Source organism: Mobula hypostoma, chromosome 22 (genome assembly GCF_963921235.1).
Source record: "Mobula hypostoma chromosome 22, sMobHyp1.1, whole genome shotgun sequence".
Lineage (NCBI taxonomy): Eukaryota > Metazoa > Chordata > Chondrichthyes > Myliobatiformes > Myliobatidae > Mobula > Mobula hypostoma.
The window spans coordinates 3,731,101-3,755,064 of NC_086118.1; the positions used below are offsets into that span (position 1 = coordinate 3,731,101).

The following is a 23,964-nucleotide window of genomic DNA, read 5'->3' on the forward strand; positions in this document are numbered from 1 at the left end:
TACGGTAATGAATGAATGACACCTGTTAAACTCACCTCAACATGTCGTTTACATTTTAACCCACCATGGGCAATAGAAAAGTCACTGTTGCAAACAGTGCAGCGAGCAAAAGTCATTATTTTTGAGGTCGACCATAAAGCCCGCCCACAGAGAAAACTTGGTAGGTCTACTTAGCACGAAGAGAGACCAATCAGGATGCTCACTCTCGCTCCTGCTCTCCCCCTCGCTCTCAAAAAAAAATTGATTTCCGGGATATTGTATATAATTTCCGGGCATCAGGGAGCCGCTATCAATATGCGGGAGACTCCTGGAACTTCCGGGAGAGGTGGGATGTCTGCTAACCCTGGCACCTGGGAGGCAACACACCGTCCGGGTGTCTCTATCACGTCTGCAGAATCTCGTGTCTACTTCTCTAACAATGGAATCCCTATCACTAGCTCAGTGTTCTGCTCTGCTTCCCTTCTGAGCTCCAACCCCAGTCTCAGGGCCAGAGACCTGATTGCTGTGTGTTACCCCAGTAGATACCCCATCAATAGTATCCAAAGTGGCATACTTATTACTGAGGGGAATGACCACAGGGGTGCTCTGCACTGACTGTCCACTTCCCTACCTTCTCCTGACAGACACCCAGTTACCTGCTTCAAGCATACCTCCGAAGTTGTGGCAAAATTGCTTAAGGACAACAAAGTCAAGGTATTGGAGTGGCCATCACAAAGCCCTGACCTCAATCCGATAGAAAATTTGTGGGCAGAACTGAAAAAGCGTGTGCGAGCAAGGAGGCCTACAAACCTGACTCAGTTCTGTCTGGAGGAATGGAACAAAATTCCAGCAACTTACTGTGAGAAGCTTGTGGAAGGCTATCCAAAACGTTTGACCCAAGTTAAACAATTTAAAGGCAATGCCACCAAATAGTAACAAAGGGTATGCAAACTTCTGAGTCACTGGGAAAGTGATGAAAGAAATAAAAGCTGAAATAAATCATTCTCTCTACTATTATTCTGACATTTCACATTCTTAAAATAAAGTAGTGATCCTAACTGACCCAAGACAGGGAATGTTTTCTAGGATTAAATGTCAAGAATTGTGAAAAACTGAATTTAAATGTATTTGGCTAAGGTGTATGTAAACTTCCGATTTCAACTGTAAGTCTTCGAGAATTCTATCACAGTTTCAAAAATACATCAAAGTGTCTCAAGCAGTTTCCTTTTGAGAGCTATCTGACTTCTGAGGCAACAGCAGGTGTTCAAACTGTTCATAATTCTTAATACAAAGCTCTTGAAATAGTCAAGAATTGAGAGCATGGGGCTTGATTCTATTTACCTCAGTAATAACAGTAATGAATGACTTGTGCAGCTGATCACTTGGGTTTTTTTTCGAGACAAGATGACTGAATTACACAGTGACCAATAACTGTGTTGGATATAACTTTTTCAAGAAAGTAATAACCACAGAATGGCCATTGTCCTGTCATTGATGGTGCCTCATCTGTTGCATGAGCAAGAGTGCTGGTGAAGGGAATGTCCTTCTCTTTGAAAAATTACTCAACAACCCCTTCTATTTCTCAACAACTCTTGAACCACGTTTTCATCTTTTATGAAGTGAACATAACCAAGAAGCAAAGATTTGTTGCCTGGCAAAGTTGACTCATCCAACTATAGAGCAAATTCTGCTGTCTTAAGTATGTGGCACAATGTGTCTTCCACATTCTCAGTAATTTCACCGATTAATCTTTTAACAGAGTTGTTACTGAGCAGAATTGCCTTAATTATTTGGTCTGGTGACTTATGCAAAACAGTACTCAGAACCTCTCTTACAGCTGGCAGAATCAGTTCTTCTCCAATGGTATGGGACTTTACAGATTTAGCAATGAGCAATGAAATGTTGTATGAAGCACACAGACCATCACAGTTTTGTAGTGAAGTGTTGGCAAATATGTTTTGAAGTGCTTTCCATTTCTGAAAGTTTTTACAAAATAACTAAAAATAAGCCATTTGCTTTCTCAAAGTGCTTTCTCCTCAAGTATTCAAGGAGCCTGAACAGTTTCAATAGACAATAGACAATAGGTGCACGAGTAGGCCATTCAGCCCTTCGAGCCAGCACCGCCATTCCCTGTGATCATGGCTGATCATTCACAATCAGTACCCTGTTCCTGCCTTCTCCCCATATCCCTTGACTCCGCTATTTTTAAGAGCTCTATCTAACTCTTTCTTGAAAGAATCCAGAGAATTGACCTCCACTGCCTTCTGAGGCAGAGCATTCCACAGATCCTCAACCCTCTGTGTGAAAAAGTTTTTCCTCAACTCCATTTTAAATGGTCTACCCCTTATTCTTAAACTGTGGCCTCTGGTTCTGGATTCACCCAACATCGGGAACATGTTTCCTGCCTCTAGTGTGTCCAATCCCTTAATAATCTTATATGTTTCAATCAGATCCCCTCTCATCTTCTAAATTCCAGTGTATACAAGCCCAGTCACTCCAATCTTTCAACATATGACATTCCCGCCATCCCTGGAATTAACCCAGTGAACCAAAGCTGCACTCCCTCCATAGCAAGAATGTCCTTCCTCAAATTTGGAGACCAGAATTGTACACAATACTCCAGGTGTGGTATCACCAGGGCCTTGTACAACTGCAGAAGGACCTCTTTGCTCCTATACTCAACTCCCCTTGTTATGAAGGCCAACATGCCATGAGCTTTCTTCACTGCCTGCCGTACCTGTATGCTTACTTTCAGTGACTGATGAACAAGGACACCCAGATCTCGCTGTTCTTCCCCTATTCCTAACTTGACACCATTCAGAGAGTAATCTGCCTTTCTGTTCTTGCCAACAAAGTGGATAACCTCATATTTATCCACATTAAACTGCATCTGCCATGCATCTGCCTACTCACCCAACCTGTCCAAGTCACCCTGCATTCTCATAACATTCTCCTCACTTTTCACACTGTCACCCAGCTTTGTGTCATCTGCAAATTTGCTAATGTTACTTTTAATCCCTTCATCTAAATTATTACTGTATATTGTAAATAGCTGCGGTCCCAGCACTGAGCCTTGTGATACCCCACTAGTCATTGCCTGCCATTCTGAAAAGGACCTGTTAATTCCTACTCTTTGTTTCCTGTCTGCCAACCAATTTTCTATCCTTGTCAGTACCCTAGCCCCAATACCATGTGCTCTAATTTTGCCCACTAACCTCCTATGTGGGACCTTATCAAAGGCTTTCTGAAAGTCCAGGTACACTACATCCACTGGCTTTCCCATGTCCATTTTCATAGTTGCATCCTCAAAAAATTCCAGAAGATTAGTCAAGCATGATTTCCCCTTCGTAAATCCATACTGACTCGGACCTATCCTGCTACTGCTATCCAAATATGCTGCTATTTCATCTTTTATAATTGACTCCAGCATCTTCCCCACCACTGATGTCAGACTAACTGGTCTATAATTGCCTGTTTTCTCTCTCCCTCCTTTCTTAAAAAGTGGGATAACAGTAGCTACCCTCCAATCCGCAGGAACTGATCCTGAATCTATAGAGCATTGGAAAATGATTACCAATGCGCCCACGATTTCTAGAGCCACCTCCTTAAGTACCCTGGGATGCAGACCATCAGGCCCTGGGGATTTATCAGCCTTCAGACCCATCAGTTTACCCAACACCATTTTCTGTCTAATGCAAATTTCCTTCAGTTCCTCCGTTACCCTAGGTCCTCTGGCCACTATTACATCTGGGAGATTGTTTGTGTCTTCCCTAGTGAAGACAGATCCAAAGTACCTGTTCAACTCGTCTGCCATTCCTTGTTCCCCATAATAAATTCACCCGCTTCTGTCTTCAAGGGCCCATCTTTGGTCTTAACTAATTTTTTTGCTCTTCACATACCTAAAGAAGCTTTTACTACCCTCCTTTTATATTCCTGGCTCGCTTACCTTTGTACCTCATCTTTGTTTTTCATTTCATTGCCTCATTTGAAAAAACTTTTTTCCCACAATAGACAACTTTGGCTGCTGTTGGTTGCTTGGTGCTGGTATAAATCCATCTTTCAGATACTCCACACTACTTTGTCAGTCGGACTTCTTCTAACACTTTTGTTTTGATTGACCATGGACAATCGCCAATTGTTTAAGTTCAACCTCAAGCATTGCAATCAATAAAGGGGAAGATTATGACATCATAATTGCTCAGGCAAAACTTGACACTGCCTGAAGGTACAGAGATAGCTCGGTTGGCCATGAGCTTGAGAAATATAGTAGACACGATTCAAAAGCACAAATTTGTAACTTTATCTTATTGAACACCATACCCTAATTCACAGGAATTGCCACACTGTGTGATTAGTGTATGGGAACTATACTGGCCAACACTGTACAATGGGAACTATACTGGCGAACACTATTGAACAGTATTGAATGGCAATAATGCTGGACTGGGCCTGGAAATTATACGATTTCTTCAGTCCGGATTTCTCATGATACATTAAACACAGAAGTGCCACATTGCTGTTCAACAACTATAAGCAAAGTCTAAGAGAACAGAGGGGGGTTAACAAGAGATGAGGTGATTACAAGTTCAAGTTTAATTGTCATTCAACCATACATGAATATGGCCAAATGAAACAGTGTTTCTCTGGGACAAGGTGTAAAAACGTATGTATTACCAACAGCACATAGCACAAAGAGAACATGTGGTTACCATTTCAGAAAAACAGTCCCAAAGAAGAAGAAAAAATATATGGCCCAAGTCCCTGAGTAGCATGACTGTAGATTTATAGATGTTGGCCTGGTCCAGTTTGTTCTTCCACTGAGCGCACAATGGAGAGCAGCTTCATTGTTGATTATGCAATCATTGTAATCAATGATGAAAATCAAATGCTTAGAATACGTACTTCATTTCTTAAATTAACCCTGTAATCCCTCAACTACCCCCTTGCTACTGATCACCCCTCCACCACCCCTTTTATCTTTATTGCCCCCTTAGAAACTCCCACCATCCCAGGGGGGTAATATCACCCACCTTGGGAACCACAGGAGTCTACACCAGGTATTCCCAACCTGGTGATAAGGGGACATGGCATAAAAAAGCTTGAAAACTCCTGATCTACACCATCTAATCTATATCCCACTGCAGCCTCCACCACTTCTTCTCAAACCCATCGCTCTCCTTCAACACTTGATCCATCACATCTGTGTCATCCCTCAAAATCACACCATCTCACCCCACACTGCACCCTGTCTCATTGCACCTCACCCACTCCAGTCCTATTCACACCATTCCACTCCACTCCCCGATTCTGTCACCTCCTGTTCCAGCCGACGATACCAGTGATGTCAAACCCTGTCCTTACTTGTTGATACTGAATGGAGATCCTGGGCCTATTTCCAAAGGAGGGAATTTGTTAGAATGATGAAGGATTGTGACTGGGTGAATATTAAGGGCAAGGAAATGAAACTGAAAATGTCATTAAGAGAGGGCTTGAGAGGAATGTCTTAGGAATGGAGAATATTCCATCCTTCACAGAAGCTCAACATGTTCAGGTAAGGACGAAGGATGAGGATTTAGATCCGTTTTGGGCAGTCACCAAGATGAGATAGGAAATGAACAGTCTCCTTCTATGCTGTGACCACCTGTGGTTCTATAACTCTAAATCATAGTAGATACTTTTATAACTAAATCAGGATGCAGAATTGTTACTGAATCTCATCAGATTCAAACGCTGCTAATCTGCCAAAAAGCATTTAAGATATTTACTGTAACTCTCTCCTTTCTTGTCCCACAGGAGGAGTACTCTCGGGAACAGATCAGTTGGGCTTTCATTCCTGTCTCGGATAGACTGAGCTGTTTAAACCTCATCGCAGCCAAGCCAAATGGAATTCTTCGCATTCTGGACGATCAAACGAGCCTGCCACAGGTCAGAGAGACTTTGTGACCAACCTGTACCCCTCCACAGCTGTAGCCTCTCTCAGGCTGGGGTGTGGTGATTCAGTGAGGAGAGACAGGTTGTCCCATGGGCACACGGGTGGGATATCGTTGCCAACAGCACCAGGCTGCAGTCAGCAGAGCCACTGCATCACAGCTCCACAGGTCCGGGTGCTGACTGCTTCTCCGCGACTGCGTTGGTTTCTTCCAAATGCTCCGATTTCCTTCTATATTCCAAAAGTGTGCAGGTCAGCAGATTAATTGATAACTGTAAATGAGTGGTAAAACTGGGAAGAACTGATGGGAATTTGGGGAGAATAGATGCAGGAGTTGTGTAAATAGGTGGCTGGTGGTCAGCATATACCTGATAGGCCGAAGGGCCTGTTTACTCCTGTATTTCTCCATGTTTTTAGGAAACCTGCAATGAAACATAACTGATTTATGCTTTTCCTTTCAGGCAACAGATCACACTTTTCTTCAGAAATGCCATTATCAACATAACAACAACCCTTGGTATGAAAAGCCCAGGGTGCCTCTGCCAGCCTTCACAGTCAGACATTATGCTGGTGCAGTAACCTACCAGGTGAGTGAGAGCATTGCTGGAAAGCTGAAGGACCAGGGGATATTGAATACACAGAGTACATGTGGAGCAAAAGTTCCCTCAATATTTCACCTTACAGGATAGATACAGACTGAAGATCCCTGAACATTAAACCACACAGGTAGATACTCAGTAACCCACCCGCAACACTGTCCCACACATGTAGAAACACAGTAACACTCCCTCAACACTGTCCCACACATGTAGAAACACAGTAACACTCCCTCAACACTGTCCCACACATGTAGATACACGGTAACACTCCCTCAACACTGTCCCACACGTGTAGATACACGGTAACACTCCCTCAACACTGTCCCACACGTGTAGATACACAGTAACACTCCCTCAACACTGTCCCACACATGATGATACACAGTAACACTCCCTCAACACTGTCCCACACATGTAGAAACACAGTAACACTCCCTCAACACTGTCCCACACTTGTAGAAACACAGTAACACTCCCTCAACACTGTCCCACACATGTAGATACACAGTAACACTCCCTCAACACTGTCCCACACATGTAGATACACAGTAACACTCGGTCAACACGGTCCCACACATGTAGATACACAGTAACACTCCCTCAACACTGTCCCACACATGTAGATACACAGTTACACTCCCTCAACACTGTCCCACACGTGTCTTCGGTTGTCTATCGAAATCCAATGACGATGTCCACTCCTTTAACGGTGAGATCTTTGATGACTATACAGTCCTATCCTGGACCCACAAGCTCTGTTGCAGGTGGGACATACATATGTGGTAATGGTGGCGACCATGGATGCATTTCTCCTGGCTGTCTTCTGGTTGTTCTTTCCATCTCCAGAATACGAACCCTGTCCCTACACAGCTCTCGCCAAGTGGTACGGTCAGCAGCAACATCCTCCAGGTCCTCGGGTCTGATGTTGCACTTCCTTAAAGCATTCTTCATCTGATCCTTATAGCGCTTCTTCGGCCCTCCAGCTGAGCGTCGACCATGATGTAGCTGGCAGTATAACACTCTGTGGGGTAGCTGACATGGGGGCATCCTTATCACGTTCCCCAGCCACTGCAGCTGACGCTGGGTGATCATGGCCTCAATACTTCTGCAGTTGGTCTTTACAAGTATTTCAGTGTGAGGCACCCGCTCACGCCAGGTAATTCCCAGGATGCACTGGAGGCAGTGTCGTACTGGACCGACCGATGCAAAGACAAAGTACCACAAAAACACTAACACACGTTATTCTTTTTCAAACCTTTATTCTTTACTCATAGCATGCTATGGGGGAAGTTACAGACTGATCTCCCAAAAGAGCCAGTCCAGAAACTGCCCCCGAATTACACAGTTCTCCACAATTTATAACATTGATCAGGTAGCAGGAAATCTTACGATTACAAGTTTAGACAATATTAAAATCATTTCAATCACATGCTAAGATACAATGAGATGTAAGATAATCATTGGTCAGTTGGTTATAATTATTTTAAGCCAAAGCTAGCCCATCAGTTCCTCATTCGGACCCTTCCCCTTTTCTCCAGAACATTCTAGCCCTTACACTATACTTCCCATATTTAGCTATACCTTGAGCTGCTTCTGCAAGATCAGATAGTTCCCTGTTTGAGCCTTTGCCTATCTTTAGAGAACAATGACTAGTATGTCACCGGTTACTGGGTAAAGCTGTTTTTGACTGTTCAAAACAGTAAGCCGAGGCACACCCAAGGTGATTGATCATTAATTAATCATTGTTCTTAGTCTATAGCCCTATTTGCCTACCCCTTCACCCCATCATTCCCCCCTTTTATCATACCATGATGACCAATCAAATGGAGGTCGAGCAGAGTGCCATCAGTCTTCCCATGACAAGTCGGCAGCCAGCATTTAGGCAGGTCATTATCACACAGCAAGCAATAATTATGATAATGAGAATAATCAGCCCATGCAGTAAATAAGACCCCCATGATCTTCCCCGCAACCACCCTAACCAGCCATCCCCCTTCCCCGAACCTTGCCTGAAATCATCCAATTGTTTCTTAATAGGCTGAATGGCGTGGGTCACGTTGTATGATTTGTCAGTAACACAGGTGATACATTTGTCTTCGACTATGGCTCATACCCCTCCCTGTTGGGCCAACTGATAACTCACAGCATACCTGCTCTGCTGTGCGTATAGTTGCAGGAGGATTCGAGTACAGGAGCAGGGAGGTACTACTGCAGTTGTACAAGGCCTTGGTGAGACCACACCTGGAGTATTGTGTGCAGTTTTGGTCCCCTAATCTGAGGAAAGACATTCTTGCCATAGAGGGAGTACAAAGAAGGTTCACCAGATTGATTCCTGGGATGGCAGGACTTTCATATGATGAAAGACTGGACGACTAGGCTTATACTCATTGGAATTTAGAAGATTGAGGGGGGATCTTATTGAAACGTATAAAATCCTAAAGGGATTGGACAGGCTAGATGCAGGAATATTGTTCCTGATGTTGGGGAAGTTCAGAACGAGGGGTCACAGTTTGAGGATAAAGGGGAAGCCTTTTAGGACCGAAATTAGGAAAAACTTCTTCACACAGAGAGTGGTGAATCTGTAGAATTCTCTGCCACAGAAGATAGTTGAGGCCAGATCATTGGCTATATTTAAGATGGAGTTAGATAAGGCCCTTGTGGCTAAAGGGATCAGGGGGTATCGAGGGAAGGCAGGTACAGGGTTCTGAGTTGGATGATCAGCCATGATCATACTAAATAGCGGTGCAGGCTCGAAGGGTCGAATTGCCTACTCCTGCACCTATTTTCTATGTTTCTAACTCCACCAATTCTCTGTTAACAGCCTCCAGACCTTCCATCGTACTGTTCCCCAATGCCGCCAGCCCACAAATGAGGTAGTTGCGGTTCTTTGCAGCTATGGTTCCTGCCGAACCCCCTAGAGAGAGAGTGCTCAGGAACCCATAGGCCAGAGAAGAGCCCAGAGTAACGGGACTCCTCCAGTCAGCACAGAATTCCTTACTCACGGCCCGAGCTGTCAGTCGCGTCGAACGTGGGTAGCCTTGGGGCAGGGAACAGAAAGTGGTCCAATCGTTCCTACTGCAAGGAGGTTAGGCAGAGTGGTGGTAGCTGTGGTATAGGTACTGTTGAACAATAACACATATCTTGTCTTGGCACGGTAGCAGGTATTATTGTAACTCACTGTTTTATCATACCACAAGTGATCCTGTGGATACAGGGAGGAGTATTCAAAAGTCCCTGAACCTGCCGACACATGAGTCCTATTGCAATATCCACATACATACTCAATTCCCTTTAAAGACGGGCCCGCATTGTTCGTGGATGCAGTTGAAAGAGAATATTCCCTGGCCAATCCTACATCGGCGGTCCGGACAATGTTTCTTCAGGCAAGGTATCTCCCTGGGAACCCCGGCAATGACGCATCCTTCTCCCTCCCCGGCAAAACAGAAGGGATATTCCCCAGTGCCCTCGCCAGTAGTCTCACCACCCTCTCTTGAAGCACTTTCCCACAGCCCCCCTTTTAAACTTTCCTCTCATCCCCTTACATTATGCCCCTGATCTATCCTCCACTACTAAGTCATGTTCCGCCCAATTTAGCCCTGATGGGTTAGCAACAAACAATGCTTCTGTAGGTTGTACCGAAGGATAACATGCAGTACGGTTACCATGCAGACGGATGTGAGCTTTATAAAATAAATTGTCCTCCCGGCTTAATACCGCGGAGGTAGTTATGATAGTGAAAAGCCGGTACCAGTCTTTAGTCCACCTGCGGAGCCCATCGTTTGCAATCACTCAGCTGGATCCAGCGGCTGTGCCCTCGAACCTTAACGGCCGTTGGGGTTTGCAGGAGTATCTGGAATGGCCCTTTCCACCGGGGTCCAAGCTTGGAGCGCTCCTAATCCCTGATCAGCACTGAGTCTCCAATTTTCAACTCCAGCCACTCCCCCCCCGACCTCCAGGTTCCTTTAGGGTATTCTGCGTCTGAGAGTGAAGGAACTTTAGAGAGGATGTTAGTTGGTGAAAGTACTTCTGCAATTCGTCCCCCATGACATTTAGATCAATTTGGGTGGGAGGCTGCATGTCAGCGTCCCATGTGGTCCTTCCCGGACGCCCATAAACAATTTCAGCGGCAGATACCCCTGTAGTGGAGCGCGGGGTAATTCTCATATGGTATAAAGCCAGCGGAAGGACCAAGGCCAACTCAGTCCGGTTTCGGACATTAACTTAGACAGCTTGTTTATCAGAGTGCCGTTGGCCCGTTCCACTATTCCTGCAGCTTTCGGCTGGTAAGCACAATGAAACTGCTGTTCGATGCTCAGCACCTCACATCGTTCTCTATATTTCCTACAAAGTGAGGGCCATTATCCCAACTTATTTGTCTGGGCACTCCGAATCTCGGTATAATCTCTGTAAGCACCAACCTTACCACCGTAGAAGCTTTATTATTGGTGGTCGGAAAGGCTTCAATCCATTTACTGAACACATCTACAATTACTAAACAATGCTGATAACAGTACACACGCCGTAGTTCGATAAAATCAAGTTGAATACATTCAAAAGGACCACTTGGCAAGGGGGTTTTCCCTGGGGCACACTTTACTCCCTTTCCCGCGTTTGTCTTTTGGCAAATCAAACAGGCTTGTATTGTTGCTGCCGCAGCTTCGTCCAGCCTGGGGTGTCACCATGTGCGGAGCAAAATATTACTCATTCCCCCCTTGCCAAGGTGGCTGTCCGTATGCAGGCAATCGGGCAACATAGGCAGCAGTGCATTAGGAATACAAACTTGGCCAACTGGGGTATGCCAGAGGCCTGTGGACACCGAATACGCACACCCGTGTGTCTCCCAAAGTTGTTTTTCTGAATCAGGGGCGTCCCCCTGGAGTTGTTGAACTGTAGCCCTGTCTGGAGTGCCCGGCGCCCGTGGTGTTTTAGTCCGGGGAAGGCCAATCTCTCTGCAGTTAAGACTATAGAGGTCGCCTCCTGCGCAGCCTACTTGGCAGCCAAATCGGCTCTGTTATTTCCTTTAGTCACTGCAATTCCGTCTTTTAGATGAGCCGAACATTTAATAATGGCTAATTTTTCGGGGAGGAGTATGGCCTGAAGGAGGTTCCTTACACACATGGCATTCTGGATGGGGGTCCCGGAGGAGCGAGGAAATGGTTCCGTAGCGGACAGTCGTGAGGAGGCTCAGTCAACTCAACAGGGGCCGTTCTCTAAAAGTGTAGCAGGGTTGCTGGTATCACAGTATGCAAAGGTGAGGAGTGGGTTATTAAGTAATGCTATTTCACAACAGCATAGTCTGGCCTGAGTCAGATGTTGGGTTTGGTGGGTGGTCAGCAGCGCTACAATGGTGTGGGACGAATACACTGTAACTGGCTGTTGGAGGGTGATGTTGGAAGCAGCCGTAACTAGGGAGTAAATGGCCGGGAGTATCTGCGAACAGAGGGGTAATCCCTGCGCTACGGGGTCTAACTGAGCGGAATAATAGGCAACAGGCCTGCGTCTATCCCCATGAGTCTGAATGAGCACTGCAGTGGCGCAATCATCTAAAACATTCAGAAAAAGCAGGAACGGACGGTCATAGAGCGGGCGGCCGAGAGCAGGTGCCTTCGACAGGGATTTCTTCAATTCCTCAAAAGCCTCTCTCTGCTGCTCAGTTAGCTGTAGGGGCCCCGGAAGCGAACTGGAAGCCAGAGAGCTCAAACGTTTTGTATACAGAGCAACATTGGGAATCCACTGTCTGCAAAAGTTTACCAGCCCAAGGAAAGCACGCGTGGCTTTCCCCGCAAATAGCAGGATGGTCGTAATGATGGGGTTATCCTTTCTGTGGTGAGCTGCCTTTCGGTTCCACTCAAAAGGGTTCCCAGAAATCTCACTTGCCGTTGGGCACTCTTTACTTTTCGGGGCGGGATCACGTATCCCCATGAAAGCAGAGCGTTCAGAAGCACATTGGTGTCCTGCACGTTTGAGGTCTCTGACGGGCTTGCCAGTCGGAGGTCGTCAACGTACTGTATTACCGTAGAGCCCCCGGGAAACTGTAAATCTCCAAGCCGCCTATGCAATATCCGCGAGAAAATGGTCGGGGAGTGCACGAACCCTTGGGGTAACCTAGTCCAAGTGTACTGCTGGTCTTGAAAGGTAAATACAAAAAGGTTCTGTGACTCAGGAGCAAGGGGTGTTGCAAATAAAAGCGCAAGCTGCAGATCTATAGTAAAAACTTGGGAGTCCGGTGGAATGTTGCTTAAAATCGTAGGGACCACCGGATGTACGGGCTGCACAATTTCATGCTTTACTCTGGTTGGCTTGGAGTCCCTGCATGACTCCAAAAATGCTCACCTGCCCTTTTCATGGCCTGCTTGTTCCTATCGGGCCAGTCCGTATCAGTTCTAATAGCCTTGGACACATCCTCGGGGAGACACTGCAAAATCATCGAATTAAACTGGGGCGAAGTATTGCCGGCATTATAGGCGGCATCTCCAGCGTAGGTTGCATAAAGGGAGCAGAAGCGTTCCCCAAAATCGCAGCCGTCTTCTCCCGCCTTTGGGCGGCACGCAAGGACCTTAGCGATGTGTACGGGGCGCTGCAAAGCCTTCTTTATCTTATTCACCTGGTCTGCGAGTGGAATTGCGGTGGAAAAGGACTCCCAATTGGCATGATTTCCCATTAGCTTCCCTCCATTTTTCCTGCTCACTAGTTGTGAGAGCCATGCAGCACAAACTAAAAAGATCCTGGGGAGTCGCCCGAAACGTTTGGATTGTACCAACCATATAATCGATAAATCCCTCGGGATCATTTTTCCTGTTCGGGGCCTGATTCATGATCATACACATTTCTTGGGGCTTCCAAGGAGTATAAACCTGCATAGTAGCCGCCTGGTTCGGCTGTCCTACCCTAGGGTTGGGACCGGCCCTGTTGGGAAATTGCCTCGGGAACCCTCTCCCTCTGAGTCTCGGGTCTTCGGAATCATCAATACCAGAGTCATAATCAGTATTTGTCTCAGGGTCTATCAGGCGGTCATCTCCCACCAAAAGGTTTTGTTGCCTCCTAGTCCGGCGCCTGTTACTCCCCCCTCGCCGAAGTTATCCCTTGGTTCGGGAGGCTGTTGGGCTTGGGGACGGTGTATTCGGAGGTGCCTGGGGTTGGGCAGTAGGAGCGTTATATGGGGGTGGCGGTGCCGTGGGTTGGGGTCGAATGCGGGCAACGGGAATGTGCCATACCTCCTCCTCCTCAGTCTCACCGTAAGACCATAAGACAAAGGAGCAGAAGTAGGCCATTCGGCCCATCGAGTCTACTCCACCATTTTATCATGAGCTGATCCATTCTCCTATTTAGTCCCGCTCCCCCGCCTTCTCACTATAACCTTTGATGCCCTGGCTACTCAGATACCTATCAATCTCTACCTTAAATACACCCAATGACTTGGCCTCCACTGCTGCCCGTGGCAACAAATTCCATAGATTCACCACCCTCTGACTAAAAAAATTTCTTCGCATTTCTGTTCTGAATGGGCGCCCTTCAATCCTTAAGTCATGCCCTCTCGTACTAGACTCCCCCATCATAGGAAACAACTTTGCCACATCCACTCTGTCCATGCCTTTCAACATTCGAAATGTTTCTCTAAGGTCTCCCCTCATTTTTCTAAACGCCAAGGAATACAGTCCAAGAGCGGACAAACATTCCTCGTATGTTAAACCTCTCATTACCAGAATCATTCTAATGAATCTTCTCTGTACCCTCTCCAACGTCAGCACATTCTTTCTTAAATAAGGAGACCAAAACTGCCCACAGTACTCCAAGTGAGGTCTCACCAGCGCCTTATAGAGCCTCAACATCACATTCCTGCTCCTATACTCTATTCCTCTAGAAATGAATGCCAACATTGCATTCGCCTTCTTCACTACTGACTCAACCTGGAGGTTAACTTTAAGGGTATCCTGTACGAGGACTCCCAAGTCCCGTTGCATCTCAGAACTTTGAATCTTTCCCAATTTAAATAATAGTCTGCCCGTTTATTTTTTCTGCCAAAGTGCATAACCATACACTTTCCAACATTGTATTTCATTTGCCACTTCTCTGCCCATTCTTCCAATCTATCCAAGTCTCTCTGCAGAATCTCTGTTTCCTCAGCACTACCGGCCCCTCCACCTATCTTCATATTGTCAGCAAACTTAGCCACAAAGCCAATAATCCAAATCGTTGATGTATAATGTAAAAAGAAGCGGCCCCAACACTGACCCCTGTGGAACACCACTGGTAACTGGCAGCCAACCAGAATAGGATCCCTTTATTCTCACTCTGTTTCCTGCCCATCAGTCAATGCTCTATCCACATATGTAACTTTCCTGTAATTCCATGGGCTCTTATCTTGTTAAGCAGCCTCATGTGTGGCACCTTGTCAAAGGCCTTTTGAAAATCCAAATATACAACATCCACTGCATCTCCCTTGTCTAGCCTATTGGTAATTTCCTCAAAAAATTGTAATAGGTTTGTCAGGCAGGATTTTCCTTTAAGGAATCCATGCTGAATTCTGCCTATCTTGTCATATGCCTCCAGGTACTCTGTAACCTCATCCTTGACAATCGACTTCAACAACTTCCCAACCACCGACGTCAAGCTAACAGGTCTATAATTTCCTTTTTGCTTCCTTGCCCCCTTCTTAAATAGCGGAGTGACATTTGCAATCTTCCAGTCCTCCAGAACCATGCCAGAATCTATTGACTTTTGAAAGATCATCGCTAGTGTCTCCGCAATCTCTACAGCTACTTCCTTCAGAACACGAGGGTGCATTCCATCTGGTCCAGGGGATTTATCCACCTTTAGACTATTCAGCTTCCTGAGTACTTTCTGTCGTAATTGTGACTGCGCACACTTCTCTTCCCTGCGACCCTTGAGTGTCCGGTATACTGCTGATGTCTTCCTCAGTGAAGACTGATGCAAAATACTCATTCAGTTCTTCTGCCATCTCCTGATCTACCATTACGATTTCTCCAGCATCATTTTCTATTGGTCCTATATCTACTCTCACCTGTCTTTTACTCTTTATATACTTGAAAAAGCTTTTAGTATCCTCTTTGATATTATTTGCTAGCTTCCTTTCATAGTTAATCTTTTCTCTCTTAATGACCTTCTTGGCTTCCTTTTGTAAGGTTTTAAAAACTTCCCAATCCTCTGTCTTCCCACTAATTTTTGCTTCCTTGTATGCCCTCTCTTTTGCTTTAACTTTGGCTTTGACTTCTCTTGTCAACCACGGTTGCATCCTTTTTCCACTCGAAAATTTCTTCTTCTTTGGAATATACCTGTCTTGCACCTTCCTCACTTCTCGCATAAACTCCAGCCACTGCTGCTCTGCTGTCTTTCTCGCCAGTGTCCCTTTCCAGTCAACTTTGGCCAGTTCCTCTCTCATGCCACTGTAATTTCCTTTACTCCACTGAAATATCGACACATCAGATTTCGGCTTCTCTTTTTCAAATTTCACAGTGAACTCAATCATGTTATGATCACTGTCTCCTAAGGGTTCCTTCACCTCAATCTCTCTAATCACCTCCGGTTCATTACACAATACCCAATCCAGTACAGCCAATCCCCTAGTGGGCTCAACAACAAGCAGTTCTAAAAAGCCATCTCGCAGACATTCTACAAATTCTCTGTCTTGAGATCCAGTGCTGACCTGATTTTCCCAATCCACTCGCATGTTAAAATCCCCCACAATTATCATAACATTGCCCTTCTGACAAGCCTTTTCTATTTCCAGTTGTAATTTGTAGTCCACATCACTGCAGCTGTTTGGAGGCCTATAAATAACTGCCATCAGGGTCCTTTTACCCCTGCAATTTCTTAGCTTAACCCATAAAGATTCTGCACCTTCCGATCCTATATCACCTCTTTCTAATGATTTAATATCATTTCTTACCAATAAAGCCATGCCTCCCCCTCTGCATACCTTCCTATCCTTCTGATACACTTTCATTAAAGGGCAAGGGCAGTCCAGACAGGTCAAGAGGTACCTCAGTTTTACTTTTGCTGGCTTCATCATTATCCTTCCGTCTATCCTTAGCCCACCTATCTCTTGTCTCCCTATCCTGTTCTTCCTTATTCTTATTGTAATCCTCACACAGTCCTTTTAATATCTCCCACGGTTTCGAATTTCCTTCATTGTCACATATACTAATCCCTCTGTGACGTGCGTTATGCTCCCAGCTACTTTGTTTAGATCTGTTATTTAATTCTTCGGCCGTTTTTCTCCAATTGGACATTGAAACCTTCCATTTTTGTCCGGTATTACTCTTCCAAATTGCTTCTTCTACTTTTAGACATTTATCCAAATCCCAGGTCCCACCCAGAGGCCAAATTTCACTCCCTAATTTCTTATTTAGGCATGCCGATAACCTTCAGTAATCATTCTCTCTCTCTGGGTCTTTACAAAGTTTAAACAATGGCGAGTTATTTACAGACTTATCCAATGTTTGCCCCACGCTCCCTAATCGGATGGGTCAGCCGCCTCTTTTTCTCACTCCCATTTCAGGGTCCTGACCTTTGCGTGGGGGATTTCCCCTCTTAACAACCGGTCTAGGGCTGGGTGCTGATACGCCAGAGTGCGGCTTTACCACCTTATAATCTGTAACCCCTACTCCCCATCAATCTTGTGCCATGTCTCTCTGCACCCACTTCAGTGTCCTGACCTTCGCATGGAGGATTTCCCCTCTTAACATCCGGTCTAAGGCAGGGTGCTGAGACAGGCAAATTGTCACAAGTATACCCCAAAACGTATTTACAGCATCCGGTTAGATTGCAGGGGAGAGCCACTTCTCCTGTGTTTGGCCAAACATCTGCTCTGTCCTGTGCTGGTCAATTTACTGGCTTGCATGCCCTGGCCCCCCTACACCAATGGAATGGTTACCAGCCCCAAAATGTAATAGGTTACTGCCATTAACCCGCTGACCAATTTGCTGTAACACACTCAAAGAAAATGTAATAGATCACTACCAATGATCCGCAGCCCAATTTGTTAGCACCAGCAGGCTTTAATACTCACAATACTTCGTCGGGGACTCTAACCCCTTATGTTACCTTTGTTGGGGACTCTAACCCCTCTTTTAACCTGTGGTACTCAGATGTTCCTCAACTCAGGTTTCGGAAGGAGTCTGTCAGAGGATTACCTGCCAGACGAAGGGATCGTCAAGGTGGGCAATTAATGAGAGAGGACAAGGTAACTCTTACCTTGTGGGCCCACCTGTCTCAGGTCACTGCCACCGAGTCGAACTCTGACACCGTCTCATGAGACCCTCGTCTTGGACTCCTGGCTGGCTCGCCAAATTGTTCGTACTGGACCGACCGATGCAAAGACAAAGTACCACAAAAACACTAACTCACGTAATTCTTTTTCAAACCTTTATTCTTTACTCATAGCATGCTATGGGGGAAGTTACAGACTGATCTCCCAAAAGAGCCAGTCCAGAAACTGCCCCCGAATTACACAGTTCTCCGCAATTTATAACATTGATCAGGTAGCAGGAAATCTTACGATTATAAGTTTAGGCAATATTAGAATCATTTCACTCACATGCTAAGATACAATTAGATGTAAAATAATCATTGGTCAGTTAGTTATAATTATTTTAAGCCAAAGCTAGCCCATTAGTTCCTCATTCGTACCCTTCCCCTTTTCTCCAGAACATTCTAGCCCCTGCACAATACTTCCCATATTTAGCTATACCTTGAGCTGCTTCTGCAAGATCAGATAGTTCCCTGTTTGAGCCTTTGCCTATCTTTAGAGAACAATGACTAGTATGTCACCGGTTACTGGGTAAAGCTTCTCTTTGATTGTCTGAAACAGTAAGCTAAGGTGCACCCAAGGTGATTGATCATTAGTTAATCATTGTTCTTAGTCTATAGCCCTATTTGCCTACCCCTTCACCCCATCAGCAGCTTATGTGGAAGCACTCCAAGGACTTGATGTGACGGCTGCAGGTTACCCAAGCTTCAGAGCTACAAAGGAGGGTGGTGACACAGACCACTTGGTATACGGCGACCTTTGTGGAGGGACGAAGGCTCCTGTTCTAAAGTCTCTACGCTGAAGTCTCCCAAAGGCAGCTGATGCCTGTTTAATGCGGCTCTGGATGTCGTCAATGCCGCTATCCTCAGAGAGAATGCTCCCCAGGTATTTGAAAGATGGCACTACTGACAGCTTTTCATCACCAACAGTGAAGGCAGGTAGAGTGGGTGGGACACTGGTACTCCATTGACAAACCACTTCTGTCTCGGTGGTATTGACAGTCAGACCTATCCTGCTGTACGCTCTCACCGCCACAGCAAGGACAGTCTGAAGATCCTCCGGAGTATGGGCCACAAGAGCACAGTCGTCTGCATACTGCAGCTCCAGGACCCGCTCTCTACGGAGTTTGGTGGTTGCGTGGAGCCTCCTGATGTCAAAGAGGTTGCCATCTAATCTGACATCCACTGCCACACCACTGCTGTCTTCAATCTCGTTGTGGAGAAGCCTGGTAACACACAAGAGGAAGATGTTAAAGAGCACTGGCGCTAGCACACACCCCTACCTCACCCCTGTGTGTACAAGGAAGGGCTCGGACTCTTGTCCTCCTATGGTCACCCGAGCAGTCATCCCATCGTGGAACTAGTGGAGGATGCTAACAAATTTATTGGGACAGCCAAACCTGAGGAGGACATCCCATAAGAGCTCTCTTTGCACAGTGTCATATGCTTTGGAGAGGTCAACAAAGGCCATAAACAGGTCCTGATGTTGCTCCCAGCACTTTTCCTGAATCTGCCGGGCTGTAAAGATCATGTCGATCGTGCTCCTGTTCTTCCTAAATCCACACTGCGATTCAGGCAGCATTGACTCGGTGATGTTGCTAATGAGTCTCTGAAGCATCACCTTAGCCAGGACCTTTCCAACAACAGAAAGGAGTGATATGCCCCTACTATTGCCGCAGATGGCCTTGTCACCCTTGTTCTTATAAATGACAACGATGTTTGCATTTCTCCATTGCTGTGGGATGTTCTCATCGGTCCAGGCCTTGGTGATGTACTGGTAGAGGGTGCGCATACACATGTACCCTCCATTCTTCAGTAACTCAGCAGGGATATTGTCAGTGCCAGGGGACTTGCTGTTCTTAAGGGAATGGACAGCTGATAGAAGCTCGTGGAAGGTTGGTGGTAGACTGAGGTCGTGGATAGGAGGAAGTTCAGGCAGTTCGAGGATGGTGGGGTATGCGTCAGAGTCCTGATTAAGCAGGGTGTTAAAATGCTCAGTCCACCTCAGCAGAATGGTATTCTGGTTCTTCAGAAGTGTTAGACCATCTGCTGTTCTCTGGTGAGGTCTGTCAGAGATGCCATACGAGTCCAGGAGAGTCCTTACATTCCATGTTGCCAGTTTTAGGTTGTATTGTTTCTTATTTCGACCGCAGTAGTGGAATAACCCAATCGGCGCGGTAACCTATCCAGGTGAGTGATTGAATGGGCAATTTTTAGGCCACCTTTTCTAGGCCCTTCCCCAACTGGGGTGAGCAGTGCGGTCCCCAAATAGGGCTGCTCAGTCACACAGGGGTCTGCCAAAAACAGCTACCACCCAGTCCCAGCTGCTAGCGACCAAATATCCTGTGCCACTGCCATGCAGGGTTCTGACTAGGAGCTCCCAGTCCATTTGTACCTGCTCCCGTTGCCAGACAGCCCATCGCCGTCAGACTTCAACCATGTGTAAGGTCCAGGTATTGTTCACCGTGGTCAGAGGTGGAGACCTGCACAAGGAAGATTTTAAAGTGCCACAGGGGGTATGCCATCCCCAGTGGCACTATCTTCACCATGATGAGGTAAATCCCAGTGGCAAGGGTGATCCCAGGATAACTGATCCTCCATCTTGGCTGCAGCAGGCTGCCGGGTCCTTTGTCTGTTAAGGCCCGCCTATTGCACGCCGCCTGAGCATTGCTTTTCTGTCAGAGTGTGCTCCCTTAGCCTCGTCTCAGCAGACTTACCACAAGGCAGTGGGGCTATTTGCCCGTCGCTGGGACAGTGGTTGACGGGCGCCAGGACGTGTCCACAGAGTGGTGGGCCCGCACGCCACGTCTCTGGGGCCCACTGCTGCTCCGAGATCCCCTGTTTTAGCCTGGGACCGTGAGATACCCAGTTTCCATGTGTGGCCCCGAGGAGGCACTGCAGGAGTCTTGGTGCTGGAGAGGCTCTGTACTGACAGGAGGACGCTTACTCACTCGGCTCCTCTTCTCACACTCTATTAAGAAGGCCAGCCAGCGGCAATAGCTGTAAGCAGAGAGTAGCGAGCAGAGAGCACTGTGCAGCATACAGCATGCAGTAACTACAAGCACTACTACACTACTGCACTAGACACTTCACACACACCAAGTGAACTAATACTCCCACCCACACATGTAGATACACGGTAACACTCGCTCAACACTGTCCCACACATGTAGATACACGGTAACACTCGCTCAACACTGTCCCACACATGTAGATACACAGTAGCACTCCCTCAACACTGTCCCACACATGTAGATACACAGTAACACTCGCTCAACACTGTCCCACACATGTAGATACACAGTAACACTCCCTCAACACTGTCCCACACATGTAGATACACAGTAGCACTCCCTCAACACTGTCCCACACATGTAGATACACGGTAACACTCGCTCAACACTGTCCCACACATGTAGATACACAGTAACACTCCCTCAACACTGTCCCACACATGTAGATACACAGTAACACTCCCTCAACACTGTCCCACACATGTAGATACACAGTAACACTCCCTCAACACTGTCCCACACATGTAGATACACGGTAACACTCGTTCAATACTGTCCCACACATGTAGATACAGTAACACTCCCTCAACACTGTCCCACACATGATGATACACAGTAACACTCCCTCAACACTGTCCCACACATGTAGATACACAGTAGCACTCCCTCAACACTGTCCCACACATGTAGATACACGGTAACACTCGTTCAACACTGTCCCACACATGTAGATACACGGTAACACTCGTTCAATACTGTCCCACACATGTAGATACAGTAACACTCCCTCAACACTGTCCCACACATGTAGAAACACAGTAACACTCCTCAACACTGTCCCACACATGTAGATACACAGTAACACTCCCTCAACACTGTCCCACACATGATCATACACCGTAACACTCCCTCAACACTGTCCCACACATGTAGATACACAGTAACGCTCCCTCAACACTTTCCCACACATGTAGATACACAGTAACACTCCCTCAACACTGTCCCACACATGATGATACACAGTAACACTCCCTCAACACTGTCCCACACATGTAGAAACACAGTAACACTCCTCAACCCTGTCCCACACATGTAGATACACAGTAACACTCCCTCAACACTGTCCCACACATGTAGATACACGGTAACACTCCCTCAACACTGTCCCACACATGATGATACACAGTAACACTCCCTCAACACTGTCCCACACATGATGATACACAGTAAAACTCCCTCAACACTGTCCCACACATGTAGATACACAGTAACACTCCCTCAACACTGTCCCACACATGTAGATACACAGTAACACTCGGTCAACATTGTCCCACACATGTAGATACACAGTAACACTCCCTCAACACTGTCCCACACATGTAGATACACAGTAACACTCGGTCAACACTGTCCCACACATGATGATACACAGTAACACTCCCTCAACACTGTCCCACACATGTAGAAACACAGTAACACTCTGATCACTGTTCCACACATGTAGATACACAGTAACACTCCCTCAACACTGTCCCACACATGTAGAAACACAGTAACGCTCCCTCAACACTGTCCCACACATGTAGATACACAGTAACACTCTGATCACTGTTCCACACATGGTAGTACGAGTGAAGCCGTCCTGATGTCTCCCGTCAAGCATCCAAGGCCAGTAAAGGGAATTTAGATTAAGAGTGAAGTTTCTGTCACTCTCTCCTTTGAACACCCTTTGGGAAGGTTTGTCGTGGATTAGAAGCAGAGTAAAGCAGTAACGAAAATGTTCCACCAAGTAGGGTCTGTCACCAGTCTTTATGGCTGTTATATGGTTTATTTATATTATTCATTGATTGGTGTGGACTCTGCTTTAGGGCAGACTGAGGACTGATTGCCGATTTACTCCCATGAAGGACATTTCTGGTTCACCTGCCCATCATAAAGAGCTGCTTGAGCCAGCTATCAGAACGTGCGGAGTTTATACCTTCTTTCTGTGACTACGTGGGTTCACTCAGCTGCTCCAGTTTCTGCCCAAATCCCCAAAGATTGGGGCTGTAGTGGACAGCAAAGAAAGCTATTGAAGTTTGCAGCAGGATCTGGAGCAGCTAGTGAAATGGCAGGTGGAGTTTCTTGCAGGGAAGCGTGAGGTGTTGTGCTTTGGGAGGACAAACCACAGTAGCGCTTACACAGTGAGTGGTAGGCCACTGAAGAAGAGAGGTCAAGGATTACAAGTCGATAATTCCTTGACAGGGCATCACAGGTAGACAGAGTTATAAAGAGAACTTTTGGCACATTGGCCTTCAGAAGTCAAAGTATTGAGTACAGGATTTGGAATGTTATATTGAAGTTGTATAGGACGTTGGTGAGGCCTGGTTTGGAGTATTGTCTGCAGCTTTGGTCACTTACCCACAGGAACAATATCAATTCGGAGAGGGAAGTCTGAGAATCGGAGCGGGAGTGTGCAGGAAGCCTTTTTTGAATTTTTCGGTTTTTTTCATCGGCGTTGAGAGAGGCGGGACTGCGCAGGCGTGTGACGTCGGGGAGTGAAGCGCGGAAGATTTAAAAGGAACAGAGCCTTATACAGCGGGCAGTGTCGTTTTGCGGGCTGTGGAGTGAGCCGGGAGCAGAGTGAAGGCTTAAGGGCTTTGGTTCAACAGGCTTAGGCGGAAACGGGCGAGGCGAGGAAGGTTTGGTATTCATTTTTTGTGTTATTTGAGGAGAGGGGCAGTATGAGCGTGAGGACAGCTTGTTGTTCTCGGTGCGGGATGTGGGAGGTAGTGGAGTCTCCCAGCCTCCCGGACGTCCACATCTGCGCCAGGTGCTGGAGCTGCAGCTCGATGACCTTTGTCTTGTCAGGGAGAGTGAGGAGTTGATAGAGAGGAGTTACAGGCAGGTGGTCACACTGGGGCCATGGGAGGAAGACAAGTGGGTCACGTTTAGGAGGGGGAATAGGAAGAATAAGGTAATAGAGAGTACCCCTGTGGCTGTGGCTGTGTCCCTTGACAATAGGTACTCCTGTTTGAGTACTGTTGGGGGGGACAGCTTACCTGGGGGAAGTAACAATGGCCGTACCTCTGGCACAGAGTCCGGCCCTGTAGCTCAGAAGGGTGGGGAAAGGAAGAGGAGGGCAGTTGTAACAGGGGACTCGATAGTAAGGGGGTCAGATAGGCGATTCTGTGGA

The 23,964-nt window shown here is 46.6% G+C and overlaps 1 protein-coding gene across 1 annotated transcript in view; it reads left to right on the forward strand.

Annotated features, from left to right (window-relative positions):
* Positions 1-23,964, forward strand: part of LOC134336618 (unconventional myosin-XV-like) — a 315,256-nt gene that overhangs the window by 126,563 nt on the left and 164,729 nt on the right. The window contains exons 15-18 of the mRNA XM_063030961.1: positions 5,773-5,904; positions 6,370-6,495; positions 17,616-17,684; positions 20,187-20,291. Of these exons, the coding sequence (XP_062887031.1) occupies positions 5,773-5,904; positions 6,370-6,495; positions 17,616-17,684; positions 20,187-20,291 (432 nt within the window). The remainder of the gene's footprint in view (positions 1-5,772; positions 5,905-6,369; positions 6,496-17,615; positions 17,685-20,186; positions 20,292-23,964) is intronic.